Source organism: Oryx dammah, unplaced genomic scaffold, assembly GCF_014754425.2.
Source record: "Oryx dammah isolate SB20612 unplaced genomic scaffold, SCBI_Odam_1.1 HiC_scaffold_5, whole genome shotgun sequence".
In the NCBI taxonomy this organism is placed as follows: Eukaryota; Metazoa; Chordata; class Mammalia; order Artiodactyla; family Bovidae; genus Oryx; species Oryx dammah.
In genome coordinates, this window is record NW_024070189.1 from 104733304 (window position 1) to 104749538 (window position 16235).

General features: G+C 44.3%; 1 protein-coding gene across 15 annotated transcripts in view; it reads left to right on the forward strand.

The window, feature by feature from the left end:
* The window catches only part of OBSCN (obscurin, cytoskeletal calmodulin and titin-interacting RhoGEF), a 211153-nt gene that overhangs the window by 85020 nt on the left and 109898 nt on the right, over positions 1 to 16235 (forward strand). For 12 of the 15 annotated variants that reach the window (XM_040241284.1, XM_040241286.1, XM_040241289.1 and 9 more), the window contains 3 exons: positions 527 to 802; positions 4487 to 4762; positions 13006 to 13281. In XM_040241284.1, coding sequence (XP_040097218.1) covers positions 527 to 802; positions 4487 to 4762; positions 13006 to 13281 — 828 coding nt within the window. The remainder of the gene's footprint in view (positions 1 to 526; positions 803 to 4486; positions 4763 to 13005; positions 13282 to 16235) is intronic. The other 3 variants (XM_040241291.1, XM_040241295.1, XM_040241296.1) reach the window with 1 other exon arrangement.

Here is a 16235-nt window from a genome sequence, read left to right on the forward strand (position 1 = left end):
TAGGAATGGTGAACCCAGTGCTAAGAGGAAAGGTACTCAGCTGCTTTATTGCTCAATGACAAAGAAAGCCCCGGAAAGGGGTGGAAGCACTCCTCCCAGATTGCCGCCAGCTAACAGTAAACAGTTGGCAAGGGCACCACACCTCAGTCATCTCCACGGACCGCAGGTGAAAAGTTCCTGCATAACCACATGGAGAAGACTAGGGCACCATCTAGCAAGGTTTGGGGACACATGCCTCGTGACCCTGCAGATGCCATGAGCACAGGAGAAGTCTTTTCCAGTGGCCACCCTGCTCACATGGACTCAGACGAGAATGCTGTGTCACACACGAGAACTGTGTGACTTGTTGCTGAGAAAGGCAGGGGACTTCTGCAGAGCACAGGGCTGGTGCAGGGCCCAGAAAAATTTTCAACTCCATTGCCAGCACACACACCTCCTCCCTGGCTCCCCATCCTATTCTTTGTGCGGGGCTGCTGTCCTGACTGAGGTGGGGTCTCTGACTCTGTGTATCCCCTTCTGTCCCCAGAGCCCCCAGTGGTGTTCGCCAAGGAGCAGCCGGCATGCAGTGAAGTGCAGGCCATGGCAGGGGCGAGTGCCACACTGAGCTGCGAAGTGGCCCAGGCCCAGACGGAGGTGACATGGTACAAGGACGGCAAGAAGCTGAGTTCGAGCTCGAAAGTGCGTGTGGAAGCCAAGGGCTGTGCCAGGCGGCTGGTGGTGCAGCAGGCGGGCAAGGCGGACGCCGGGGAGTACAGCTGCGAGGCCGGGGGCCAGAAGGTGTCCTTCCACCTGGACGTCACAGGTCAGTCCTGGAGGAGGGCGCTGAGCTAGGCTGTGTGCAGAGGATGAAGGGATTGGCTTTTGGTCTCAACAGATGTGTGTACTCGCCTGTAGCCTTTATTTCCTCGCATCTCCATGTCTCATCTTCATATCATCTTGGCCCTGAAAGATGCACCTTCAGTGAAGAAGGGCCATTTTTGTCCTCCTCTTTGGAGGCAGTGAGACTCAGTCACACTGTCTTAGCACCTGCCCAGAACCTTCCTTGTGTTCTTGGTGTCGGGACCCTGACTCTCCCTGATGCTTGGGGGATGAGATAGACCTGGGAATATGTGACTTTCCCCCCATGATCTGTCTTTCCTGAGAGTCAGCACATGCCCTCATCTGGTACCTCATGCACGTTCTTGGGTGTTTCAATTTGATGGATTTGCGATTAGGGGAAATACTGGCCACACAGTCCTACTTGGGATTCTTGCAGGAGTGAGCTTCAGATGATTGAATCTGAGGTTTCTTGGATGCCACTTCTTCCTGTCTCTGGATATAGAAGCTCTAGTAGCCTGTACATTGCAAGAAAAAAAAAAAAACACGTCTTGTTGTCAGGTCCTTACAGAGTGGGGCTTCCCTGGTGGCTCAGCTGTGAAGAATCTGCCTGCACGGTGGGAGCTGCCGGAGGCGCGGGTTTGATCCCTGCGTTGGGAAGATCCCCTGGACATGGCAAGCCACTCCAGTATTCTTGCCTGGAGAATCCCACGGACAGAGGTGCCTGATGGGCTACAGTCCAAAGGGTCACAAAGACTTGGACACAAGTGAATGACTTAGCATGCACACACGCCTTACAAAGGGAGGAAAGAAAGGATGGTTGACAGTCACCTGTGCTATTTAGGGTGATCGTAGATCAAATATGATTTTGCATTTGTCTTCGAACAAGTTTGTATGTTGCAGGTCAGTATTCTGCTTGGCATTGGTTGATGAATTTAGAAATGGAAAGGAAAAAATCTCTTCTGCCACATCAGTATGTGTTGCTAATAAGCAGTTACTGTCCTAGCAGCCTTGACTGGCAAAGCAGCCTTTATTTCCGTGCATTTTCCTCGTAGTCATCGCGTGTCTCTTTCTCGTGGCTGAAATGTCAGGCAGTCTAAGAAATCAGGTTATGCTTCTTCTGGGAAGAGAGTCTTCATGCTGAATAGGGGTGGCTACCATGCCCCATTGCCTCCTTGGTGCCAGCATGTGAGTTTGAGACCAGGCCAGTGTAGCAGGATGTGTGGGTATATATAGACCCCAGATCCCACCATGCATCTCTTAGAATGTGTTTTTTTTCGGGGTGGGGAGCACATTAGAAAGTATTTTATGGTAAAACCTTTGAAAGTTGTGATATATGGCTAAATCAGACACTTGAAGACAGAGTAAATTTAAAAGAGTGTGTGACTTGTGAATCAGTAGGACCAGTAATAAAAAATGTTCTCAGCCCTGTAGTTTTCTAATGAGGTATGCAAAATATTTGAAAAATTGTTATTCCATGCTTATGGAGATGATCCTAGAGAGAGAAGAATGAGATATCCTCCATAACTCCTTCATGTCCAGAATATACCATCGATACCAAAATCACACTAGAAAGGCAGGGAGAATGAAATTCCAGAAAATCTACTGCAAGTGCCAAGGTAAAAATCACATATTAAATGTTAATAAAAAAGAATTCAGCAGTGTATCCACGGGTAGAGATGAGTGGTGAAAGTCATAGTTCAGGATTGCACATTGTGTCAGTGTTGGCATTGTTGATAGGTAGAAAGCTTGACATTGGATTGAATGCAGAAAGATGTGATTATCTCCATGAGAACAGAATCAAATAGTTGATTGAACTTGAAGGTCATACATTGGGACAAAATGTTTGATAAGATTGAGCATCAGTTTGTGCCATAAAATTCTTAGCAAACTATATTAAAGAGTTCTTTTTAATGTTATCACACTCCTGCAAAACCAAAAACAACCCCAACAATAGCGTCCCACTTAAGGAGTACCAGATCTTTGACATGAGGGACAGCACTCAGGCCAACTCTAACCTCTGAGTTGAATAAAGAGGAGAATAAAATCACTAGAAAACTAAAAGTGGAATTTGCTGATGATGGAATGATCAACTCAGACAATCCCAGAGATAAATGGTTAGATTGCATCCGATTCTTGAGTAAGATTTAGTGTATTAAAAAAAATCGATATGCAGAAATTATTTCTGCATCTAAGTCCTGCCAAGGAGTGCTTGCAAAATGAAATTTGTGTGAAAGAGTTAGACTGGCAAAATTGTATCATGTTTCTAATTCCAGATCTGATCAAAGTTACTCAGAGGCTGTGTGGGGGACATTATTCAAGATTCTTGAAACATAGTTAGAGGTTGCAGTATGTGGATAGAAATTCGAGGGAAAAATGAAAAATGCTTACTAACAATCAAAATCGAAACCAAATTTCTTTTTTGGGTGGTAGATGGAGGAATGACAGGCAGATCAAAGGCAAGGTACAGCCAATATGTTGTTTTCTTGAAGGAAAGCACAGTGGGAGCATTTAGTGGGACCTGAAGTCAGGAATTATTGTAAGGCTACAGTTTTTTCAAGATAATGGGATCCTAGTGCAGGATAGTTATCATGTCAGAGGAACAGAATAGTGAGCTCAGAAATAGTTCTTGCATAAAAGGGTTCCTGCACCCACCATCCCCACAGATCCTCTTTATCTTCTGTTTGTTATTGTGTTGTCTATTTGAGAAGTTGAGGGAGGATGTTCTAGTCCAAAATAGTTGCTGAACCAGTGAACCACATGGGAAACTTAAACTGTCCTAGCAGTTCACACCACACACAAAAGTCAACTCATCTTGGGTTAGAAAGCTCAGGGTATAAAAAAACCTCAGATGAGAAAGTGGTTTCTTTAAAAACTCAAGGTAAGGAAATATTTCTTAAATAGAACACAGATGCTCTAACCTCAAAGGGCAGAAATGGGCCTTGTGAGACTATTGGCAGGAGAACGTTTGGTTTATCAGAGGACTGGGTCTGATAATGGTAGTGGCAGTCACACAGTTGGGAATATCCTTCAAACCTCCCTGTTTATCATTCTCTAAATGTTTGAAGAATGGCCAGAGTTGCATCAAGAAAAGATTGAGCTTACTGTTGATAAGTGGGCAAAAGATTTGACTAGTGTCACCGGGAAGAAGAAAACAGTACCGGTGAGCCCAGTCCTAAGGGGAAAGGCGCTAGGCTTCTTCATTCCTCAGTGATGAAGAAGGCCGCAGGGAGATGTGAGCACTCCCCCAGATTGCTGTCAGCCGATGACGCTAAGAGTGGACGAGGGCGCCGAGCCTCAGCCGTCTCCACAGAGCACAGATGGAAAGTTCCCCGCTGTTAAACAGTATGGAGAAGACTGGGACACCGCTGAGGAAGGATGGGAAAATCCGCCTCGAGACCTGGCAGTTGTCATGAGCAGAGGGCAAGTCTGTCCCATTTGTCCTCCACTGTGGACCTCGCAGGGACCTGTGGATGCATCAATTGTGTCACTTGCTGAGAAAGGCAGGGGGACCGCTGCAGGGCACAGGGCTGGTGCAGAGCCTGAGAAGTCTCCAGCTCCAGCGCCCCAAGCCCCTACTCCCAGCTCCCCATCCAGGTCGTCTTTGCGCGGGGCTGCCCTCCTGCCTGAGATGGGGTCTCTGACCCTGTGTATCCCCCTCTGTCCCCAGAGCCCTCAGTGGTGTTTGCCAAGGAGCAGCTGGCACACAGTGAAGTGCAGGCCGTGGCGGGGGCGAGTGCCATGCTGAGCTGCGAGGTGGCCCAGGCCCAGACGGAGGTGACGTGGTACAAGGACGGCAAGAAGCTGAGCTCGAGCTCGAAAGTGCGTGTGGAGGCCACGGGCCGCGGGCGGCGGCTGGTGGTGCAGCAGGCAGGCAAGGCGGACGCCGGGGAGTACAGCTGCGAGGCCGGGGGCCAGAAGGTGTCCTTCCACCTGGACGTCACAGGTCAGTCCTGGAGGAGGGCGCTGAGCTGGCCTGTGTGCAGGTGATGAGGGCACTGGCTACCTGCCTCACCAGACTATGTGTGCCCTTGCCTGGATCCTTCGTCTCTTCAAGCCTCCCTGTCTTCCATGTCCCACCTTTGTGCCCATTTTGGCTGGGGGAGCATGCATGGGGAGGGTGTCCATGGAGAGAAGAGAGATGCTTTGATTTGTGTGTTTTCAGGCAGTGAGGCTCAGTCACACTGTCTTAGCACCTGCTCACAATCTGCCTGTTGTTCCTGGCGTGGAGACCCTGCCTCTCCCTGATGCTCGGGGGCCGAGGTAGGCCTGGGAATAACTGACCTTCCTCCCGTTATCTCTTTCTTGAGAGCTAGCATAGGCCTTCATCCAGTACCTCTTGCTGGTCTCGGTTGCCCAGAAGTATTTCAATTTGATGGATCCCAGTTTAGGAGACATATTGACCTCACAGTCCTACTTGGAATTCTCTTAGGAATGAAGTTTGGATGGTGAAACTTGAGGTTTCTGGGATGCCCTTCCTTCCTGTTCCTGCTCTGGTTGTCTGTAGGTAGCCAGAAGAGGCCCAGATTATCTTGTCAGGTCCTTAAGGATGATTGGCAGAGCATCACGGGTGCCATTTAGGGTGATCTTAGATTGCAAAACGTGATTTTTGCCTTTGTCTTCAAACAGGTTGGATGTTGCCGGTTGTATTCCCCTTGGTGTGTTGCTGGTGAATTTAGGAATTGAAAGGAAGAAGTCACTTCTGCCACATCACTAGGCTTTGCTAATGGGGAGTTACTGTCCTCCTAGCCTCTGACTGGCAAACAGTCTTTATTTCATTGCATTTTCCTAATGGTGAATGAGTCTCTGCCTTGTGCTTGGAACACAGGGCAGTCTAAGAAATCAGTATATTCTTCTTCTGGCAAGGAAGTCTTCATGCTGAAAAGAGTTGGGCTGCCACCCTACCTTGACTTCTAGGTGCCAACACCTACCAGTTTTTGACTGTACTAATAATGTAAGATGATTTGTGGATGTGTACAGATACCTCAGATCTCAATGTGCATCTTTCTGGAATGTTTTTTGTTTTTGAGAATGTTAGAGTGTGTTCTAAGAAAAAAATTATAGGGATGTTGGGAAACGTGGCTAAATAGGTGTTGTTCAGTCATGCCCGACTCTTTGAGACCTCATGCACTGCACTGCAGGCTTTCTTATCTTGCACTGTCTCCTGGAGTTTGCTCAAATTGATGGCCATCGAGTCATCCAACCATCTCATCCTCTGTCAACCCCTTCTCCTCCTGCCCTCAATCTTTCCCAGCATCAGGGTGTTTTCCAGTGGGTCAATACTTCACATCAGGTTGCCAAAGTATTGGAGCTTCAGTTTTAGCATCAGTCCTTCCAGTGAATATTCAGAGTTGAGTTCTTTTAGGATTGACTGGTTTAATCTCCTTGCTACCAACGGACTCTTAAGAGTCTTCTCCAGTACCACAGTTCAAAAGCATCCATTGTTTGGTGCTCAGCCTTCTTTATGGTACAAATCTCACATCCACACATGACTCCTGGAAAAATCATAGCTTTGACTAGATTGAACTTTGCTGGTAAAGTGATGTCTGCTTTGAAATATGCTGATATGCTTTCTACGTTTGTCATAGGTTTTCTTCCAAGGAGCAGTTCAGTTCAGTTCAGTCGCTCAGTTGTGTCCGACTCTTTGTGACCCCATGAGTTGCAGTATGCCAGGCCTCCCTGTCCATCACCAACTCCCGGAGTTCACCCAAACTCATGTCCATTGAGTCTGTGATGCCATCCAGCCATCTCATCCTCTGTCATCCCCTTCTCCTCCTGCCCCCAATCCCTTCCAGCATCAGAGTCTTTTCCAGTGAGTCAACTCTTCGCATGAGGTGGCCAAAGTATGGGCGTTTCAGCTTCAACATCATTCCTCCCAAAGAACACCCAGGACTGATCTCCTTTAGGATGGACTGGTTGGATCTCCTTGCAGTCCAAGGGACTCTCAAGAGTCTTCTCCAATACCACAGTTCTAAAGCATCAATTCTTCGGTGCTCAGCTTTCTTCACAGTCCAACTTTCACATCCATACACGGCCACTGGAAAAACCATAGCCTTGACTAGAAGGGCCTTTGTTGGCAAAGTAATGTCTCTGCTTTTTAATATGCTAACTAGGTTGGTCATAACTTTCCTTCCAAGGAGCAAGCATCTTTTAAAAAATTTCATGGCTGCAGTCACTGTCTGCAGTGATTTTGGAGCCCAAGAAAATAAAGTCTGTCACAGTTTCCATTTTTTCCTAATCTATTTGCCATGAAGTGATGGGACCAGATGCCATGATCTTAATTTTTTTAATTTTGAGTTTTAAGCCAGCTTTTTCACTCTCCTCTTTTACCTTCATCAAGAAGCTCTTTAGTTGCTCTTTACTTTCTGCCTTTAGGGTGTAGTCATCTGCATATTTGAGGTTATTGATATTTCTCCCTGCAATCTTAGTTCCAGCTTGAGCTTCATCCAGCCCAGCATTTCGCATGATGTACTCTACATATAAGTTAAATAAGCAGGGTGACGATATACAGCCTTGATATACTCCTTTTCCAATTTGGAACCAATATACTGTTCCTTGTCTTGTTCTAACTGTTGCTTCTTGACCTGATAGAAGTTTCGCAGAAGGCAGGCAAGGTGGTCCGGTGTTCCCATCTCTTTGAGAGTTTTCCACAGTTCGTTGAAATCCACACAGTCAAAGGCTTTAGCATAGTCAGTGAAGCAGTAGAACTTTTTCTGGAATTCCTTTGCATTTTCTGTAATCCGACGGATGTTGGCAGTTTGATCTCTGGTTCCTTCTTTTCTAAATCCAGCTTGTAGATCTGGAAGTTCTCAGTTTACGTACTGTTGAAGCCTAGCTTGAAGGATTTTGAGCATTACCTTGCTAGCATTTGAAATGAGTGCAAATGTGTTGTAGTTTGAACTTTCTTTGGCATTGTCCTTTTTTGGGGATTGAAATGAAAACTGACCTTTTCCAGTCCTGTGGCCTTGGCTGAGTTTTCCAAATTTGCTGGCATATTGAGTGCAGCACTTTCACAACATCATCTCTGGGGATTTGAAATAGCTCAGCTGGAATTCCATCACCTCTACTAGCTTTATTTGTAGTAATGCTTCTTAAGGCCCACTTGACTTCACACTCCAAGATATCTGGCTCTAGGTGAATGACCACACTATTGGGTTGTCCAGGTGATTAAGACCTTTTTTTGTACAGTTCTTCTGTGTATTTCTGCCACTTGTTAATATCCCCTGCTTCCATTAGGTCCATTCCGTTTCGGTCCTTTATTGTGCCCGTTTTTGCATGAAATGTTCCCTTGATATCTCTAATTTTGCTGCCTTGCATATAGGATCGTTATCATCTTTCTAAATTCCATATATATGTGTTAATGTACTGTAATGGTATTTCTCTTTCTGACTTACTTCACTCTGTATAATGGGCTCCAGTTTCACCCACCTCATTACAATTGACTGAAATGCATTCCTTTTTATAGCTGAGTAATATTCCATTGTGTATATGGATCATAGCTTCCTTATCCATCCATCTGCCAATGGACATCTAGGTTGCTTCCATGTCCTGGCTGTTGTAAACAGTGCAAATAAATTTACTTTTATTACTTTTGGGAATATTAAAAAAGACAAACTGCAAAAAGATGTCATCATTCCCATGAGTACAGTATCAAATGGTTGATTAAATTTGAATATCATACATCAAGACAAAAAGTTTGATAACATTGAGCATCAGTTCCTGCCATAAAATTCTTGGCAAACAGTATAAAAGTGTTCTTTTTAAAAAATATTATAAAATGCCTGCAACAGCATCAATAACAGCAACATCCCACCTAAGGTGTACCTGGAAATCTTTGACCTGAAGGACAGGACATTTAGGCCACCCTGACCACTGAGTCAGGTAAAGAGGAGAATAAAATCACCGGCAAACAATTTTGGAAAAAAAAACAACTCGAGGTAGAATTTACTAATGATAGGATGATCAACTCAGACAATCCCATAAAGTATTAGAATGTGTAAGAATCTTGAGTAGGATTAGTGTGTAAAAAAATAATTATACAGAAAGCATTTCTTTGCTTATGTCTTGGCAAAGAATACTTGGAAAATGAAATTTTATGTTAGAGTTCAGTTCAGTTCAGTCACTCAGTCATGTCTGACTCTTTGCAACCCCATGAATTGCAGCACACCAGGCCTCCCTGTCCATCACCCACTCCCAGAGTTCACTCAAACTCACATCCATTGAGTCGGTGATGCCATCCAGCCATCTCATCCTCGGTCGTCCCCTTCTCCTCCTGCCCCCAGTCCATCCCAGCATCAGAGTCTTTTCCAGTGAGTCAACTCTTCGCATGAGGTGGCCAAAGTACTGGAGTTTCAGCTTTAGCATCATTCCTTCCAAAGAACACCCAGGACTGATATCCTTTAGAATGGACTGGTTGGATCTCCTTGCAGTCCAAGGGACTCGCAAGAGTCTTCTCCAACACCACAGTTCAAAAGCATCAATTCTTCAGTGCTTAACTTTCTTCACAGTCCAACTTTCACATCCATACATGACCACAGGAAAAACCATAGCCTTGACAAGACAGACCTTTGTTGGCAAAGTAATGTCTCTGCTTTTGAATATGCTATCTAGGTTGGTCATAACTTTCCTTCCAAGGAGTAAGCGTCTTTTGATTTCATGGCTGCAGTCACCATCTGCAGTGATTTTGGAGCCCCCCAAAATAAAGTCTGACACTGTTTCCACTGTTTCCCCATCTATTTCCCATGAAGTGATGAAACCAGATCCCATGATCTTAGTTTTCTGAATGTTGAGCTTTAAGCCAACTTTTTCGCTCTCCTCTTTCACTTTCATCAAGAGGCTTTTTAGTTCCTCTTCACTTTCTGCCATAAGGGTGGTGTCATCTGCATATCTGAGGTTATTGATATTTCTCCCGCCAATCTTGATTCCAGCTTGTGCTTCATCCAGTCCAGCATTTTGCATGATGTATTCTGCATGTAAGTTAAATAAGCAGGGTGACAATATACAGCCTTGACATACACCTTTCCCAATTTAGAACCCGTCTGTTGTTCCGTGTCCAGTTCTAACTGTTGCTTCCTGACCTGCATACAGATTTCTCAAGAGGCAGGTCAGGTGATCTGGTATTCCCATCTCTTTAAGAATGTCCCACAGTTTGTTTTGATCCACACAGTCAAAGGCTTTGGCATAGTCAATAAAGCAGAAGTAGATGCTTTTCTGGAACTCTCTTGCTTTTTCGATGATCCAGCGGATGTTGGCAATTTGATCTCTGGTTCCTCTGCCTTTTCTAACACCAGCTTGAACATCTGGAAGTTCATGGTTCACATACTGCTGAAGCCTGGCTTGGAGAATTTTGAGCATCACTTTACTAGCGTGTGAGATGAGTGCAATTGTGTGGTAGTTTGAGCATTCTTTGGCATTGCCTTTCTTTGGGATTGGAATGAAAACTGACCTTTTCTAGTCCTGTGGCCACTGCTGAGTTTTCCAAATTTGCTGACATATTGAGTGCAGCACTTTCACAGCATCATCTTTCAGGATTTGAAATAGCTCAACTGGAATTCCATTACCTCCACTAGCTTTGTTTGTAGTGATGCTTTCTAAGGCCCACTTGACTTTACATTGCAGGATGTCTGGCTCTAGGTGAGTGATCACACCATCATGATTATCTTCGTCGTGAAGATCTCTTTTGCACAGTTGTTCTGTGTATTCTTGCCACCTCTTTTTAATATCTTCTGCTTCTGTTAGGTCCATACCATTTCTGTCCTTTATCGAGCCCATCTTTGCATGAAATGTTCCCTTGGTATCTCTAATTTTCTTGAAGAGATCTCTAGTCTTTCCCATTCTGTTGTTTTCCTCTATTTCTTTGCATTGATCGCTGAGGAAGGCTTTCTTATCTCTTCTTGCTATTCTTTGGAACTCTGCATTCAGATGCTTATATCTTTCCTTTTCTCCTTTGCTTTTCACCTCTCTTCTTTTCACAGCTATTTGTAAGGCCTCCTCAGACAGCCATTTTGCTTTTTTGCATTTCTTTTCCATGGGGATGGTCTTGATCCCTATCTCCTGTACAATGTCACGAACCTCTGTCCGTAGTTCATTAGGCACTCTCTCTATCAGATCTAGTCCCTTAAATCCATTTCTCACTTCCAGTGTATAATCATAAGGGATTTGATTTAGGTCATACCTGAATGGTCTGGTGGTTTTCCCTACTTCTTCAATTTAAGTCTGAATTTGGTAATAAGGAGTTCATGATCTGAGCCACAGTCAGTTCCCGGTCTTGTTTTAGCTGCCTATATAGAGCTTCTCCATCTTTAGCTGCAAAGAATATAATCAATCTGATTTCGGTGTTGACCATCTGGTGATGTCCATGTGTAGAGTCTTCTCTTGTGTTGTTGGAAGAGGGAGTTTCCTATGACCAGTGCATTCTCTTGGCAAAACTCTATTAGCCTTTGCCCTGCTTCATTCCATACTCCAAGGCCAAATTTGCCTGTTACTCCAGGTGTTTCTTGACTTCCTACTTTTGCATTCCAGTCCTCTATAATGAAAAGGACAACTTTTTTGGGTGTTAGTTCTAAAAGGTCTTGTAGGTCTTCATAGAACCGTTCAACTTCAGCTTCTTCAGCATTACTGGTTGGGGTGTAGACTTGGATTACTGTGATATTGAATGGTTTGCCTTGGAAATGAACAGAGATCATTCTGTCGTTTAGAGTTAGACTAGCACAATTACAGTATGGTTCTAATTCCAGATATGATAAAAATTGCTAAGTGGCTGTGTGTGGCAAAATTATTCAAGATTCTTGAGAGACAGTAAGAATTTGGAATAGAGAGATAGGAATCAGAGAGAAAAAAATCAAAGATATTTATTAGCAATCAGAATTGAAACCAAATTTCTGTTTGGGTGGTCTGATGGAAGAATAACAGGCAGATTCCAAAGACCAGGTGCCATCAATACACTGTTTTCTTGAAGGAAAGCATGGTGGGAGCATTCACTGGGACCTGATACCACAAAGCTACAATTTTGAAGATAAGAGGATCCCAGTGCAGGGATAGTTACCATGTCAGAGGGATAGAAGTGAGCTCAGAAATAGTTCCTTGCATAAATGGATTTCTGCACCACCCATTTACCCACCATCACCTTCCACTTGATCTTGTGGTGTCTATTGGAGAAGTTGAGGAAAGTGCTGTCTTCATAGATGGTACTTGGACCGTTTGACCATTCTGAAAACTTACATTATACCAACAATTCACACCACACACAAAAGTCAACTCAGGATGGGTTAGAACCTCAGTGTAAATCGTAAAACCCAAAATTCCCTTGGATGATAACATGATTTCTTTAAAGACTTAAGGTAAGGAAACATTTCTTAATTACAAACACAAATGCTCCAAACTCAAGGGGCTTTGAAATGGACATTTGACACTATTGGAAGGAAAAACTTTGATTTAACAGAGGACTCAATCAGAGAGTGAAAATGCAAGTCACATAGTTGGGAATATCCTTAAAAGCTACCTATCTGTCATTCTCTGGTATTTAAATGGATAAAGAGTGCCCAGAGGTGAATCTTGAAAACAGAGAGCCTACTATTATTGAGTGGAGAAAAGACTTGAATGGTTTCACTAGAAAGAAGAAACAGTAATGGGGACTCCAGTTCTAAGGGGGAAGGTACTGACTTCTTCATTCCACAGACGATGACAAAGCCACAGGGAGGTGGAAGTACTCCTCCCAGATTGCTACCAGTTGACAATCCTGAGAGCAGGCAAGGGCACCGAGCCTCAGCCATCTCCATGGACTGCAGGTGGAAAGTTTCCCGCATAAGCCTGGGAAGCCTGAAGAAGACTGGGGGATCGGGTAGGAAGGTTGGGGGACACTTGCCTTGTTATCCTGCAGATGTCATAAACAGGGAGATGTCTTCTCCAACGACCTCCAAAGGTCTTCTCCAAAGGTCCAACGACCCTTCCTATGTGGGACCAGCTGAAACAGGTGGACCTGTGGGAAAATGCATAGACTGTGTCACTTGTTCCTGAGAATGTCTGAAGGACTTCTGCAGGGCACAGGGCTGCTGCAGAGCCTGGAAAAGTCTCCAGCTTCACTACTCCCACCTGGATCCTCCCAGCTCCCCATCCAGGTCGTCTTTGCACAGGGCTGCTGTCCTGGCATAGATGGGATCTCTGACCCCGTGTATCCCCCTCTGTCCCCAGAGCCCTCGGTGGTGTTCGCCAAGGAGCAGCCGGCACGCAGTGAAGTGCAGGCCGTGGCGGGGGCGAGTGCCACGCTGAACTGCGAGGTGGCCCAGGCCCAGATGGAGGTGACGTGGTACAAGGACGGCAAGAAGCTGAGTTCGAGCTCGAAAGTGCGTGTGGAGGCCAAGGGCTGTACCAGGCGGCTGGTGGTGCAGCAGGCGGGCAAGGCAGACGCCGGGGAGTACAGCTGCGAGGCCGGGGGCCAGAAGGTCTCCTTCCGCCTGGACGTCACAGGTCAGTTCTGCAGGAGGGCGCTGAGCTGGCCGTGTGCAGGTGATGAGGGGACTGGCTTTCAGACATGAGTGCCTTGAACCTTCATCTCTTCAGCCTCCCTGTCTTCTGCATCCCATCTGGCGGCCCATTTTGACCTGGAAGAGGATGAATGGGGAGGGTGCATGTGGAAAGAAGAGGGGCTGTTTCTGTCCCCCTGTTGCCAGGCAGTGGGGCTCGGTCACACTGTCTTAGCACCTGCCCAGAGCCTTCCTGTTTCTCCTGGTGTCGGGACCCTGGCTCTCCCTGATGCCTGGGGGCTGAGGCAGGCCTGGGGATGAGTGACTTTCCTCCCACCGTGTGTGTTTCCGAGAGCCAGCATACATCCTCATCAGGCACCTTATGCGAGTCCTCAGTGGGTCAGCTGTTTCAGTTTGATGTATCCCTGACAATTTTCTTTTGCATTCTCTCAGGAGTAAGGTTTGAATGCTCAAACTTGAGGTTTCTGGGAGGTCTTCCCTCCGTTTTCCTAGATACACGGAGGTCAGTGGGAGAATGTTGCTTGTTACTGAGATGGGCAGAGGGAGCTTTGCAGCACTTGGGGCTGGTAGAACGCCTGTAGAAGTTCTATTTCCCTGTCACCGTCCCGGCCTTGGGTTCATTTTCTGTCTCTGTCACATGGTGTCTTTTATCCTGTGTATCAGTCCTTTTGCTTAGGCCTCAGTGGTGTTCAAGGAGCATCTGGCATATAGAGTGGTATGGGTCAAAGTGGTGCTTTCTCATGCTGAAATGTGAGGTAGTGCATAACTACATGCAGTGGGTGGTATAAGGATGGGAAGAAGCCGAGTTGAGTTTGAAAGTATGTATGGAGTTAAGTCCTTTGGGATGTGGCTGTCAGTACATCAGTTTGGCAAGATCGACATCAGGTAATAATAACTCTGTTTTTTCCTAGGACCTGAATGTATTTTTCCATCTATATAAGTCAGTTTTCTGGGGATACCAAATTATCATAGTTTGCAGTGAGGATCGGACAGCTGTATAGCCAAGAGATTCTGTGCTCTTTTTTTTTTTTTTATTGATTTCCTGAATTCTCTTATCCTGTATTCTTCCATCTTTACTGCCAATGTTGAGCCAAGAAAGCATGGATGACTGACTGTATTCTGGAGGGAGAGAGGCAGTTCTTTTATACCACGCATGTAATAATGCTCAGTCACATTTTCCCAACAAGTGTTCAGACTCCATTGGTGGTCCTGGGTGTCTATTACTCGGGTTCTACCTGATTTATAGGGCTGAGGTAGACAAGATATCTTTCCCCTGGGGTTTTCCTGGCAGATTCTTACCCAAAACACTTGAGAGTTTCTATTAACAAGAGGTAGCTGAATTCACTGAACCAGAATAAGAGAAAATTTTGACCACACAGTAATGCGGGAATTATTTCATGGCAGAATTTTGGCTTATAAATCTTTAGATATTCTGGGTTAGCAATGTTCACATGGATAAGTAAACTCCTTGAACACAGATGTAGCAAAATCTAGTCCGTGATTTGTTGTAATGTGTGTACAGAATTCATGAAAATAGAGAAGATTGCAAATTGATCAGTTCCTAGAAAACTATGTCAAAACTCACAAAATGGAAAACAAGCAAGTTGTAAAGACCCCATCATTTTAAATAAGTGGAACCATAATAAATAATCTGCTCACAGCAGAATATCTAAGCCCACTTGCTCTATTGTTAAATTGTACGGAGTATTCTGGTAAGAAATTATTCCATGTTCACAGAGATTCTTCTGTAGTATTGAAAAATGGAATGCATTGTCTAATTTATCTTACATAGAGAACATATCATTGATACCAAAAGATGACAAGATAATTATGAAGAAGTAACACAGTTTAATCTATTGATGATATTAAGGCTAATATTGTCCACAAAATAATAGTCAACTGAATTCAGCACTTTATTAAGAGGAAAATACACTATAGCAACAGCCATATTCCAGGAGCGCGAGGTTGGTTTAACAACAAGAATCAGCAGAAAATTTGATGGAAAGCTTAATGTCAATAAAATAAAAGAAAAATGATATGATTTCCCCAATAAATGGAGAATAACAATACTCAGTAAAATATAGTTACATGTATCCAAGAGAAATACTTGATAAAATTGAGCATTAATTCCTGCCATAAAATTCTTATAAGGATTCTTCTTTTATTTAATAATTGGCAGTATAGAGAAAAACTGGCTTACCTTGTCCATAAAGTGAAACCTTGAAGGCACTGCCTTTGCAGTAGAGAACAAGATAAGGAAGCCAGTTGTCACCACTTTGATGCTGCATTCACAACACACTAAGGAGGGAAATAAAAGATTAAAAGTTAGAAAAATAAAAATGAAACATGCAGATGATATGGTTAGCAATTTAGAAAATCTAGAAACGTTGATTACTACACTATGTAAGAGAATTGATAAACATCACTGCATACAAAAACAATTCACAGAAAACAATTCTATATCTATATACCAGAGACAAACACCTGGAAGGTGAAATTTAAAAGAATGGCAATAACAGCATATGGGTCATGTTACTAACTCCAAGTCTAATAAAAGGTCTTGAGGACTTTGTGAAAGTATTAATATTAAACGTTGCATAGAGGCAGGAAACAGATATAAATAAATGTATACAAATCTATGGAACTCAGAGACGTTAACTTCCCATTAAATGCCAAATCACAGTTCTTTGGGGTGTTAGAATATTGACAAGTTGATTGCAATGGCCAAAGAGAACCAAGTGGGTCTTAACAAAATGAGGACATTTGCTCCAACCTAATGGAAAAAGCAAGAGAGTTCCAGAAAAACATCTATTTCTGCTTTATTGACTATGCCAAAGCCTTTGACTGTGTGGATCACAATAAACTGTGGAAAATTCTGAGAGAGACGGGAATACCAGACCACCTAACCTGCCTCTTGAGAAATCTGTATGCAGGTCA